The following is a 13,993-nucleotide window of genomic DNA, read 5'->3' as shown; positions in this document are numbered from 1 at the left end:
CACTTCAGCCAACTGATAACCTGGAAATTATCAAAGCACCAGGATCAGTCGGATAGAGAACATGCCATTCCCACTCGGGCGCAACTCTGATCGAGGATTTTCCTGGATAATGGGTGGAAAACCTGCCCATTACCCTGAAGATAGTAAGAGTAGTAAAGAATAACAAAATTTCAGAAAGTGTTAGGAGATGGCTGGAAACATACTGGATGGAGCTGAGTAAGGATGTGGAGGGAAGCAAAAGTGGGAGAAAAACCAGCACAGAAGGTATTTAGAGAGTCAAATAAGCTATGGCAGAAAAATATCTATGGGTTACAAACTGAGTATGACTCAACAGTGTGTACATTTTAGCCTCAGGCTGGGAAAGACACTAAAGCAGAATCCCATTGTTAGCTTGTTCTCAAGGCACTACCATGGAAGCACTGCATGAAACCAGGCCGTCTTGCAGGACTGGAGAGTAGGGGCTGAAATCAAGGTCGTCCCAGGACTCAAACCAAGCCTCCAGGGGCTGTGTGTGCCTGCCTGTCCAGTGGAGTGCCCTTGGGGCAGGGTCGGCAGAAAGCTCCAATGAAGACTTAAAGGTTAGACAGGAACATCCAAAAGGAAAAGCTGGTAGGATTCTCAGGCGAAGGACATAAAGCCTGTCTGGGCCTCAAACAAGTATCAACAGTGATATAATTCTGTCAAAGTTATCATCTCTACTCTGTTTGAATTACATGACCATCAAAACCCATACGGGCTGTCTATGGCAATCAAGAAAATATGCCACACCTGGTCCAGCAGGTGCCAAGGTGGGCTTGCTCCTCCACAGCAGTAGGAACTGTTCGCTGTGCCTGTGCCCCAGGGTACAGGGTTCTCCACATCCACCCACCCAAGGAAAGCAAGAACAAGAAAGTATGAGTGGTGGCTTGAAATTTTTAGAAGACATAAAACATTTCTGCCCTTTAACAGTTAATGATGGGTTGTTTTATTAGGGACTCTCCTGGTGGTTACGTAAATATTCACTGTACTTATTTACAGTATTTCACAGTGTTCTCCTTGTGAATGAAATGTATTTTCCACTTCTGTATACCCTTTGCTCGATTAGAGAAAAAAGTAATTAATTTCTATATACTTATCTTGTATCTGCCTGCTTTACCAGATTTGCTTATTCATTCTAGGTTTCTTTTGCCAATTCGATTGCCAGCAAAGCGATGTGCTTTATAATCTATCCTTCTATAAAGCTCACACCTGGTTTCCCTTGTTTTTTGTCTTGCTGCATTTGCTAGAAAGTTCAAGACAGTTATATACTGTTGGTAGGGACACTGCCACTCATCTGACTGTAACTGGAATTTTGTTTTACTGTACAAAGTGCTACTTGCTACTGGTTTTTGGAAGTCTTTTATATATTTGAGGAGTTTCCTTTTGTTCATGTTTTACTTTGAGGGATTTATTTTTTAAGCATTGCTGCTAACTTTTATTAAATGTCTTCGTGTCATCTATCGCTATGTGAATTCTTCTCATAACTGGTTGATCTAATGGATTACTGGACAGTAGGAAGTTCCCTTATTCTGAGCTGCTGGATTTTCTCACATCCATCCATACTCATTAAGTAAGATGCACTATAATTTCCTTTTTGTAAATTCCTCATAAAGTGTTTATGATAAAAATCATGTTGGCTTCATAATTACCTTCCCAATCTCTTCTACTGAAATAGATACAGGCGGGTTTTCTATTTCTTGGTACAATTCTGCTAATGTATATTTTACTAGGAAAGAATCCATTTTCCATTCAGTTTTCAAATGTTTTGTCATCAAGTCATATGTAGTAATATCATAAAGTTCTTTTAATCTCTCCTATACCTATAGTAGTTATGTCTCCTTCCTTTTTCCTAATCTTGTTTCTCTTTGCTCTCTCTTAATCAGGTTTATAATAAATTGATTTATCTATTTTACTGGTCCTCCAAAGACCCTTCTTCGAGATTTATTTACAATTTTTACTATGTTTTTCTTTAATGAATTGTGGTTCTTATCCTTAATTAATGACTCCTAATTTATTTTTGTTTTGTTTCTAAGTTCTTTTTCTAATTTCCTAAGATAACTCAGGTGGTATTTTCATACTGTCTAGGCCAGGAGAAGCCATTATTTTATGAAGGTAAGAAGGTACCCTACCACTTTCATAGGTCCTAGAGTTTAGGCAAAGAAGAATCGCAGAACAGGAAAAAGTAGCCCACAAAGGGCCAGCTGTCTTGGCTCCCATGAACGGGAGGGCCCAGATGGGGGCCCACTTGCACTGTGGGACTTTAAGCCATTCAAGTAACTTTTCTTATGCCTTAATCCTGTCCTCTGTAACACTGAGAAAAAGAACTCTACTTACCTTCTCAGCCTCATTCTCACTGCTTCCTTCCTTGCTGGATCTGCCCCATATGTGCCATCAATCAGTGAGCAGGGTTCTCTAAAGTCACTTTCCCCCATAAGTAAGGCTGTGGCAGTGAGGCCCTATGAAGTCCTCAATGATTACATTTATGTTAAAACCCTTAAGTGGGAAGTGGGGCTCACATACCTGCAGGATCAAAAGGCAGAATCTCTCCCAACATTCCAAAGACTCCTTCACTTTGGTCACGGTTTGGCCAGGTATTATTTCTAGGTCCCTGTGGCTTCTGTCCCAAAACCTCTGACATCACATTATCCATATAGCTGCTCACCAGACCCAAGCTGTATAAGTCAGAACTGAGATCAGATATGCCAGGCCATTGGCCAAGAGGAGACAGACCTGCTCCAACAGGCTGTGCTGGCTGCTGGGATGAGCCATGCACCCATTTTCCAGGGGCCCGAGGCTGGGATGGGGGCTGCTGTGGTCCAATGGGTTGGAGCAGGTGTTGGTAGTATTGGACCTGGGGTTGTTGTTGCTTTGGGGACTGCTGCTGAGGTGCCAGGCCTGGCTGGGGTGTCAGAGGTGTGTGTGCCCCAGTCTGGGGTGGTCGTGGTGGAGGGGGCACAGGCAGTGGTGGCTGCTGTGGCTGCATAGCTCCTGCCTTCTGTTCGGTCACCATGGCTGTAGCAGCAGAATTACGCCTTGTCACTAATGGGGAGCCCTGATGTGACTGGCCCATATTAAAGCCCGAGAGAAAATCTATAACCTCCTGCATTTCTTGATCGGTTGGTAAGTTCATACCCTTCTCGTCCTTGACATCATCCCCTTGCAGAAAGTTGTCACGCCGTTCCATGAGAAAACCATTGGCCATTTGATTATTGGAATTCTGAGCTGACTGTGAAGAGTCTACAGTTCTAGGGAAATTACCAATGTTCAAAATGCTTTGTAACCTTGAATCAAGATTACTGGGCATTTTGGCCTTCTCTTCTGAACACCCAGCTATGAAGATGTTTTTGGAAGGTGTACTTAGGATGGAATAATTTGTGCTGCTGCTAGAGCTGGTACATGACGCTTTCTTGGTGAACCGGGATGTTAGTTTGGAGAACGTCTTCTGCAGACCACCCGAAGGTTTGTTTCCATTTCCAGGAGGCAGGTCGGCCTGGTTCCCGAAGTCACAGATCTCCCTTTGGAGCTGGATCTGAATGCAGGGCAAAGCTTGTTCCCTATTTAAACAAAAATGTATTAATGAAACGGATCTCTTAGAAAGACTTTAAGAACAAAAAAGACCTCACTGGGTGGTATTAAGTTCACTCATTTTATGGAAAAATAAATGAACACCTGAGAGTTTTCATGAATACAATTTAAGTACTTGCTCTCTACATTTATTACAAAGAAATCAACACAGCGCTGTAAAAACTACACCAGGATTCTGGCCTGAGGAGTGTGAGCAAAACTCTCTCACTGCAGAACAGGAAAGCAGAGCACAGCTAGAGTGGGGGACATAACCGCCAGAGACCTGAGTGTGCCTGGAGGACAGAGACCGAGTCTGGCAGATCCAGCAGAGGGACTATGGACAAATCTACACAACAAAGGGGTGGGTGGGCAGGACTCAGGGACACTAGGCAGCACTGCTGTCCTTGGAAGTAATATACAGACAGTGCCAAGAACATGTGGTTGTTACTTCCAAAGATTTCCAAGCATTTTTTTTTCCAGGGCTGAAAGAGAGCCCTAGAGATAGGGCACTGGGTAGGAGCTTAGGTGGCTGATGGCTGGTGCAACCGTGGATAAACCACCACACTATTCTGGGCCTCTGTGAGTTCATGGGTTAAGAAAAGGGAGAGAGCACATGGCTAGATGTTTAAGGTCCCTACCTAAGGTTCACAAATGACAAAGAGATAATCTTGCAACTGCCAGATGCTTTCAGAGATAAATAAAGTTCATGCAGGACATGAGTAAATTTTCTAAACACTGTTTTGCTCCTAGTTCATAAAGAGAATATGAATTGGGTTAAAAATCCTTTAGAAGGACTTATTCTCAAGTGATAAAACAAATGAAGGCAAAAATGTTAACAAAATGGAGAGTCTGAGTGAAGGGCACAATGCAATTTGCTGGACTATTCTTGTAAGTCTTCTGTAAGTTTGAAATTATTCCAAAATAAAAAGTTACCACCAATTTTTCTTTCTTGTCTTATGTACTCACATACTATCAGTGACATGAGCACACATTAAATTGTATGTGGTTACACTGTCCCTTGGTGTGGACCTGAATGCAAACCAACTCAAGTGATCCGCAGGGACACCAACCTCCCCGCCCTCCAGCGGCTGAGGTCCAACACAGCCGTGTACAGCACGTCCACAAGACCCAAGGTCTTCTCGGGATCCAGGCTTCTTTGCAGCAGGGACATGGTAGCAGGGTCTTCTTTCAGGCACCTAGGTACAGACCACGCTGAGTTAGTCTGGACTGCACTTCTCCACAAAGGTGTTTCAACAGGTCTCACACAAAAAGCTACAATTTTTATGTACTTTTACACTGAATAAAAATTAGTAATTATAAGAACATTTAGAGAATGACAGGGCTAACCCTGAATCTTGCTGCTCTGCAAAATGAAAGGGAAGCAAAAGGATCTGGAGCGTCCATGGATTTCCAACAATTTTGAGTTCCGAATGCCCTCTCAGTGTCCAGCGCAGGCTCCGCCCCTGCCTTTCCTCCCGACCCTGCTGAGATTCTGTGGTCTGGCACAGCATCTACACCTTTGCACAGTCGGTCCAGGACACCCCTGCCCCTCCCTTCCTCTATAGCACTTCACACCTACCTGAACCCAAGAAACTGAGGGTCAAGAGGGGAAAAAACCCTCACAGTATGTGACCTGGACTCACTGCAAATTTCGGGTAAGCAACAAACATGACCCTCCCATAGATTAACTTCCTTTTCCAACATGACTGTTCCACACCTCCCCCCCATCTCTCCTCAAAGCTCTGCTATCCCTGCCACCTTGCTCATTGCATTGATCTCAAGTGTCACTTAAGTGAGAAATACATAAATGTGAGATCTACTCCATCTCCTGTCACAATGATTCCACCACCTCACCTGTGCCCCTGCCCACACACCCTGTAAAACCCTCTCGTCCCAGCAGAACACAGGCCCTGCTCTTACCATAGGCTGACCTCCCCGATGCTGCAGGCTTTCCCAAGGGCCTCTCTCTCATGCAATCACCCCATCTCTCCCCTGTGTTAATCACTTGGGCAAACAAAACAGTCTCACCAACCACCTTCTTCCCCCCCACCCACATTCTCCTCCAGATCCTTTCCCAGTTCTCTGCTCCCATTTTAGCCACACTTCTGAAGCTACCCTAAGAAGACAACAGCACTCTCCAACATGACTTTGGGAGGAGAAATACATCTGTGAGACGGTGAGCTGGCCAATTTCAGGAACACTGGAAAAGGCAACAACGCAACTCTGACCATACCCCAACCAGCCCCTGAACTCCTGGGAGAGAATCTTGGCCAGTGGACCTGGCCAAGGTTCATGCACCGAATTCCCTCAGCTTGAAATTGCTGTAATTAGGAACACTTGCTCTGTGTTCCCAAGCCAACTTCTGCTTGTGATCTGGCTCGGTCACACACGAGGAGAGCATTTGCTGGTCATGCAGAAAGGAGTACTAAAGTTCCTGTGATGATACCTCTCTTTCTGAAAACCAACAAGCTGGCACTTTTATTTTATTCATTGATCTCGAGAGCAGTGCCCTTAAGAGGCTAAACCTATTGTCTTCACAGATTCCTCAGACTTGCTAAAAACCCTTTACCTGTTCTTAGATAAAAATCCAAGTCTCTTAGGGACCTTGCAAGTCCTGGGTTCTACAAACTGCCTCCTACCCACCCCCCAAACACCCACCCCGCCGTCATCATCATCATCGACTGTTATCTCCCCAGCCATGCTGGGCTATTCCTCATGCCTCTGCCATTCCTTCTGCCTGGAATGATTTCCCAATCTGCTCTTCGCATGGCCAGCTCCTCTTAAATGTCACATCCTCAAAACAGCCTTTTATGACTGATGTCCTCATCCAAAATAGCCTCTCTTACCCACCTCTACCTCAGTTATTCTCTATCACATGACATCATTCTACTCTCACTCCCTTCACACACTTGCCAGTTTTTCAACTTAACTCTTATGCTTATTAGTAGCTCTTTCCTCCCAGTCCCCATTACAAAGTCAGATCAGTTAGGAGCAGGGACCTTGTCTTTCTTGCTCATGACGAAATTATCAGAGCCTAGGCAGTGTCTGTCACATAGCAGGTATTTAGTAAGTATTTGTTGAAAGAAAATGGATAGCTTATAAGTATGACAGTTTAAAAATCTAAATAAAGTATACTTCATTTGGAAAAAAATCTGGCAGCAAAAGATATAATAAATTCTTGACTGACTGCTAATAATTTCATTTTCCTGACGGTGTAGTAATCACTTGATTTCGTCTGTATCAGCAAGCACGTATTTCATAATTTGAAAGAAATAACAAAAGAAAACTCCGTATTTTACCAAAAGCAACCACCAGAGGGAGCCTACAGAATCATAGACCAGAAGGTCTTTAATGGAGGTATAATGAATTACAAAGGAAATCAACCAAAAAAAAAAAAATAGACGGTTTTGAAAGTAAACTAAAGTGTTATCATTTCAGTACTAGCTATTTATATTCACTCAAATATCCAAAAGTTTTCTTCAAAATGAGAATCTGGGTTAAATTAAATATTTTTCAATAAGAACTTGAATTGAAAAACAAATTAAGAATTAGGGAACACAAAAATCTTACAGAAAAGTGAGCTTTAAAATCACTGTTTGATAGGAATAAAATATGTATATAAATAATTGTTCATTTCAGGAAATGGTATACCATCTGAATAATCAAATTAAAATTTTTCGTGGTAGAGAAACTTATAGATGGGAGATCTAGAGGCATGAAGTGAATGGTCAGCCCCTACTTGATGTATCAACTAGTTCTAAAACTTTGGGCAGGATCTACCACTGGACCTTCACATTTCAAGGGAAAATGATTTAAATATGATCTGCATTACCCAGCTCTCACTTCAGTTCACACAGGCACCAATAGTGCCATTGTTCTTCATTATCTCTATTCCTACCTACATGCTTTAAATGTATTTTTTAAGATTTTATTTATTTATTTTTAGAGAGAGGAGAAGTAGGGAGTGAAACCTCAATGTGTGGTTGCCTCATGCATGCCCCCTACTGGGGACCTGGCCCTCAACGTAGGCATGTGCCCTGACTGGGAATTGAACCTGTGACCCTTTGGTTCTCAGACTGGCATTCAATCCACTGAGCCACACCAGCCAGGGCTAAATATATTCTATATAGTTAAATATTCATTCACATTCTAATTCTAATTACAAAAGTCTTCCGATATATGCTTAATTTTTGCTACTCACTGATAAAGCTATGATGTTGATACTTATAGCTGAATTTATGGAGATCACCAGGATAAATCCCTACAGGAGGAATTGTGGAACTGCTGAGGTCATTATCTTACATTTTAGGCCTATGATATATTAAACAGCCATACAGAAAGGCTGTGTAATTTATTCAACAACGTCTGTGCCTACTGTTGAAGTATTTTTACTCTAAAATAATTTAACATGATGGACATGATGATATCATTGTTTCCTTATTTTGCTTTTCTTTATTAGGTGAGGTTACATATTTACTTCATGTATTTGTTGACCACATCTTCTGATTTACCTGTTCATAAACCATGCCCATTTTCTTACTGATTTGTAGGAGCTTTTGTTTTAAATTATGTATTTAGTTTTAGAGAGAGGGGATGGAAGGGAGAGAGGGAGGGAGAGAAACATTGATGTGTGAGAGAGACACTGATCATTTTCCTCTTGCACACTTCCAACTGGGGACCTGGCCCACAACCCAGGAATGTGTCCTGACTGGGAAATGAACCGGCAACCTTTTGGTTTGTGGGACGATGTCCAACCCACTGAGCCATATCAGTCAGGGTAGGAGCTTTTGTTTTAATAAATTAGGAATATTTTATCTACTATAAGTTTACAAATATAGTTACATAATTAAAAATAAAAATGGTTCAGCCCTGGCCAGTGTGGCTCAGTTGGTTGGCAAAAGGTCGCAGGTTTGATTTCTGGTTGAGGCACACGCCTCAGTTGCAGGTTCAATCCCTGGTCAGGGTGCACATAAGAGGCAGCCGATCGATGTTTCTCTCCCTTTCTTCCTCCCTACCCCTCCCTCATAAAAAATAGACTAAAATAAAAAGAAAAATGGTTCAATCTGTCTTCTGATTTGCAGTAACACTGAGTATGTAATGACACAAACTTGAGATCATTAGGGTTGTTGCTGGGAACAGACAAAGGAGAAGAAATTCTATGTTCTGGACTCAGCTTTTCAAAAACACTGGGTGACTTAGCGAAAATGATATACTGTTTACAAGCTGTGGACACAGTAACAAAGGAAAGCTAATACTACTCATTATGATTCATGAGTATATAACATTTTAGTTGTATTACTAGTCCATCACACTTGGCTTCAGGCATGCTGGCTTCCTTATCATGGGTCGGTAATCATGACATGGCACTAACACACCGTCACTACCCATAAACCTGTACAAGCAGAACATGTGTTCTGTCAGCCAGCATGGAGTTTGTCCACAACATAGCAATCTTTCCAAAGATGTGCATACTTCTATTAGAGCTTAGGCTTGTGTTTATATAGGAGTCACGTTACCATGTGGAGGGGACTTGAACCACGATTCTGGAGCCTTCTAAACTGATTTGAGGGGCATAGGCTTCTTTATTTTCTATCTGTGCTGTGTCAACTACCACCTAAGAGAGAAACAAAAATAACCATCAGCATTCAGAGAGAAAAATGAGTCGCAAATCGAGTACATGAACCTGCTGATGCTAAGTGACTCTGGAAAGAACCATTGCTCCGGGAGGGCAGTTATACAGAGGCCAGTCAGGAGCCCCATGGAGACAACAGCAGGTGATAAAGATGACTGAATACAGTAATACTTCAATAAACGGAAACCAACTTCTGGGTGCAGGATGTGCTGAACTTCGCAAGCACTTGTAGCACTCCTTCTAAACTATAAATGTTAGTTAGGAATTACTGTTTCCTTTATCTTAGTATTTTTTGAATTTATATACTTGAAAGAAGTAAAAATGTCACCAAAAAAATCAAACCAATGCTTCAGAAAAGCCCATTTGTAATGACTAAATCACAAGCCAGAAGTGGATGAAACTGTTTTTTAAAGAGCATTTTATTCTCAACCATCAATAAAAACAGAACCACTTCAGGAAAGATAAAGAACCAGCCCCTTTCTCAATGATTTCCTATTTGGAGGACAGTCTTCAATATTGTATCAGATACTACAGTATTCTATACAGAGTTTGACAAAGTGATGACTATATTTTTGAATAACTAAAAGAATTTTAAGAAATCAATCATAAAACACGTTAAAATCAAATCTGTAACATATCAGAAGGGGTAAAACCATGAAGAGTTGCTTATTATGATTCAGCCTGTAATGGAGGTAATTTCCATCGCTGTAAACACAGTTCCCACAGCTGGTCTGTAACATCCTTTGGAAAGACTTCCTGTCCAAGTAATAGCCATTGTTGGACCAGGCAGGTGTTTCCTCTCTCCTCCCATCCCCAGAACCATAACCTAAAGGTTCTTTGTCAGCCACTTAACAAAGGTGCCCTGGGATCAAAGGGCAGGGATCTAGTTAGTTTCTGATCTCTGAATACCATAGAACTCTTTTTTCAAAGCCTACAATGTTTCTCAGAACAGCCTGGGTGTCCTTCTGCTTTAGTTTGCACACTACTTTCCAGAGACCTTACTGACATGGTCCTTCTACTTTCATCCAGGTTTTTGGGAGTGTGGCCCAATCTCCTGAAGGCGGGTCGCTCCAGGTACACCTCTCTGAGGGGCCCCTACACGAGGGAACAGGTCCGGAGGGAGTGACTCACCACTGTGGACAGGCCCTCCTCCTGCCCTCTTCACAAGGCAGCCCCATCCAGAGCTCAGACACCAAAGACTCAACCCCATCAAACAAAAGGACAGCACCCTCCCAACACTACTTTCACAGAGTGGAAATCAGACTAAGAAACAGTTCCTTAATTTCCTTAATTTCTAATTAGCTTCCTTTAGCCTCTGACTAAAATACTGTAGCTTTTCAAAAAGTAGCCACTTAATTCTAGAAAGTGGGATCAAATACATAAGGTTACGTGGGAGACAGCAGGGTCAAACAGAGAGCTAAACGGGGACTTCAGAGAGCTTAAATATCACCTCTAAGAGACCTCAGTGGTATCAGTAATGCCCCCATCTAATTTTGGCAAAAGTTATTCCTCTCTCCAAAGGTGATAAAAGACCACACTTATTTCTGATTTGATACTGTTATTTCTAAGGAAACAGAGAGCCTGGATAAAGTGACTGGATGGGGCATTACTGATACCACTGAGGTCTCTCAGAGGTGCTATTTAAGCTCACATCAGGAAGATGGGAAGAAGTGAGTCATGTGGTAGTCAGAGAGAAATCTTCTCCGGTAAAAGGAGCACCAAGTGCAAAGGCCTAGATAGGTAGTACCTTGGTGTATTTGAGCAACACATTGACATTCACTATAGCTCCAGAGTAGTCAGGTCAGGTCCAAGGACCCTATCAAACCACTACTAATGTAATGGCTTCCTTAAAATGGGAAAGCCTACATCATCATTTTGCATCTAAGTTCCCTGACAATACATATTATTAATCTATAAAAGAAGGGGAAAAAGGCTTTTTAATGCTGCTCTTTCTTTACCTTTTGTGTTTGGTCTAAACTCGGTAGCACTAAAGAACTTTTAAAATTATTCAGCATTGAAGGACTTCCGCCAAGATGGAGGCATAGGTGGAAACACTGTGCCTTCTCTCACAACCAAGTTTAAAGACAACAAAGTTTTAGTAACAAAAACGCAGCCAAAACACAGAAAATTGAACTATACGGAAGTCCGACGACAACGAACCATTCAGCCAGACTGGCAAGAGGGGTGGAGCCAGCAGTGAAGCAGGGGCGCACAGGAAATATCCCCCAACCCAGGTGCGCAGGCAGCCGGGGCTGATCCAGGTGTGGGGTAGCAAAGGGCGGACCCAGTAAGGGCTCAAGGCGGCAGGCTGACCGCGGTCACACATTTGCGTGCATATATACCAGCTAAGAACTGAGCAGTGAGACAGATCATGTAGGCCCCAGTGGCAGGAAGCAGCAGAGGGGACCACCATTGCCCCTCTCTGACCCCACCCCTACATACAGCATCACAACCCAGCAACTGAGTTGCCCCGCCCTGGTGAACACCTAAGGCTCCACTTCTCATTCGTAACAGGTGTGAACAGACCAAAATATGGCTAAAGAACTCAAAGCCCCAGAGCCGATAACTCTAAGCGACCAAGAAATAGCCAACCTCTCAGATGCACACTTCAAAACACTGGTGATCATGATGCTCACAGACCTGGTTGATTTTAATCACAAATTAGAGGAACATATGAAGGCTAAACTAATTGAAATGAAGGGAAATGCACAGGAAACCAATAGTGATAGAAAGGAAACTGGGACTCAAATCAAGGGAGTGGAACAGAAGGAAGAAAAAAATGACCAAACAGAAAAATATGAAGAAGCAAGAATTCAAAACAGTGAGGACAGGCTTAGGAACCTCCAGGACATCTTTAAATGCTACAACATCCGAATTATAGGGGTATCAGAAGACAAAGCAAAAGAGCAAGTGGAAAACTTATTTGAACAAATAATAAAGGAGAACTTCCCCAGTCTGGCAAAGGAAATAGACTTCCAGGAAATCCAGGAACCTCAGAGAGTCCCAAAGAAGTTGGACCCAAGAAGGAACACACCAAGGCACATCATAATTACATTAGCCAAGATTAAAATGAAGGAGAGAATTCTAGAAGCAGCAAGAGATAGGGGGACAGTTGCCTACAAAGGAGTTCCCATCAGACTGTCAGCTTTCTCAAAAGAGACCTTCCAGGCAAGAAGGGGCTGGAAAGAAGTATTCCAAGTCATGAAATCCAAAGACCTACAGCCAAGATTGCTCTATCCAGCAAAGCTTTCATTTAGAATGGAAGGGCAGATAAAGTGCTTCTCAGATAAGGTCAAATTCAAGGTGTTCATCATCACCAAGCCCTTATTATATGAAATGTTAAAGGGACTTTTCTAAGAAAAAGAAGAAAAAAATATGAACAGTGAAAGGACAGCAAACTCACAGTTATTAAAAACCACACCTAAAACAAAAGCAAACCAAGAGGACAGCTGGATCAGGAGCGGAACCATAGAAATGAAGATCACATGGAGGGTTAGGAACAGGGGAATGGGAGGAGGAGAAGGTACAGAAACTAAGTAGCATAGATGGCAGGTAGAAATAGATGGGGGGGGGGCAAGAATAGTATGGGAAATACACAATCTAAAGAACTTGAGCCACGTGGTCATAAACTAAAGGGGGGGAATGGTGGGGGAGGGGGTGTGCAGGGTAGAGGGAAATGAAGGGGGGGAATAGAACAACTGTAATGGCATAATCAATAAAATATGTTAAAAAAAAAGAAAAAAAATTATTCAGCATTTTCCCACATGCCAGTACCACATCCTCATATGCCTGAAATGCCATCTGTCCCTACTCTATGAGTCTCATTTGTCAACACATTCACTCACCAGTCCAGCCTGGCCAAACAGCAACTGTACGGCAGTCTTACAGGCGCCTCGCCATGTGGATGGGCACACCTGGTTCAGAACTTCAGTTACAGGAAAATCGTCCCTTGGTGAGATTCCGTTATAGCAGCCTGCCTCCTTGATCAGCTGTAACATTGTATGCTATAGATTGATAACAAGAGAGTTCATAGCTCACGATAAAGCCACACAGGTTCTAAAATTTGTAGACTGAAATGCATTTACAGGTACGCAACAGTCCTCAAAAGAAAAGTATTTTAAATACCCCAAACAATGGAATTCAATGCTTTCTTTTTTTTATCCTCACTCGAGGACATTTTTATTTTCATTGCTTTTAGAGAGAAAGGGAGAGAGAGAAACACTGACGCAAAAAAGAAACATCAATCGGTTGCCTTTATATACACCCAGACCAGGGATCAGGGATCAGGGATCGAAGATTGAACCTGCTAGCTAGGTATGTGCCCTGACTGGGAATCGAACCCACAACCTTTCAGTTATGGGATGACGCTCCAACCAACTGAGCCATACTGGCCAGGGCTGGAATTTAATTTCTTAAGTAATTATCATCAAACATCCTCAGAGACTTTTCTTAATCCTGTCAAGTGAATGATTAGACATGGATACACATGCATTAATACACATGTGGTTATTTCTATACCAGCACAAAATATAGCATTATTGAGCAATCTGCTAAGGCAAACTGGATGAAGAATTTTGAATTCTGAATCCCTCTAAATAAGGAAACAAGATCATCTGGTAGAAGTAAATACCAATGAAAACCTCAACTTTTATTTTGGATGACCAAGTGGTCAGGTATGCAGGCTCTGGAAACAGACTGCATAAGCTCAAATTCCAACTACTACTTTCTAGCTGTGTGACCTTGGGCCATAGTTCCTCTGTCTCTCCAGTGGAGAAAAAG

General features: G+C 42.4%; 1 protein-coding gene across 3 annotated transcripts in view; it reads right to left on the bottom strand.

The window, feature by feature from the left end:
* Positions 1–13,993, bottom strand: part of GARRE1 (granule associated Rac and RHOG effector 1) — an 87,065-nt gene that overhangs the window by 7,366 nt on the left and 65,706 nt on the right. For all 3 annotated transcript variants that reach the window (XM_037030824.1, XM_037030826.1, XM_037030825.1), the window contains exons 7-10: positions 13,060–13,218; positions 9,099–9,196; positions 4,653–4,778; positions 2,539–3,572 (exon numbers count right to left, since the gene is read on the bottom strand). In XM_037030824.1, the coding sequence (XP_036886719.1) occupies positions 2,539–3,572; positions 4,653–4,778; positions 9,099–9,196; positions 13,060–13,218 (1,417 nt within the window). The remainder of the gene's footprint in view (positions 1–2,538; positions 3,573–4,652; positions 4,779–9,098; positions 9,197–13,059; positions 13,219–13,993) is intronic.

This window comes from Sturnira hondurensis, unplaced genomic scaffold, assembly GCF_014824575.4.
Source record: "Sturnira hondurensis isolate 20B ecotype Veracruz unplaced genomic scaffold, ASM1482457v3 Scaffold0020884, whole genome shotgun sequence".
In the NCBI taxonomy this organism is placed as follows: domain Eukaryota; kingdom Metazoa; phylum Chordata; class Mammalia; order Chiroptera; family Phyllostomidae; genus Sturnira; species Sturnira hondurensis.
This window is presented reverse-complemented; position numbering and strand designations above follow the sequence as displayed.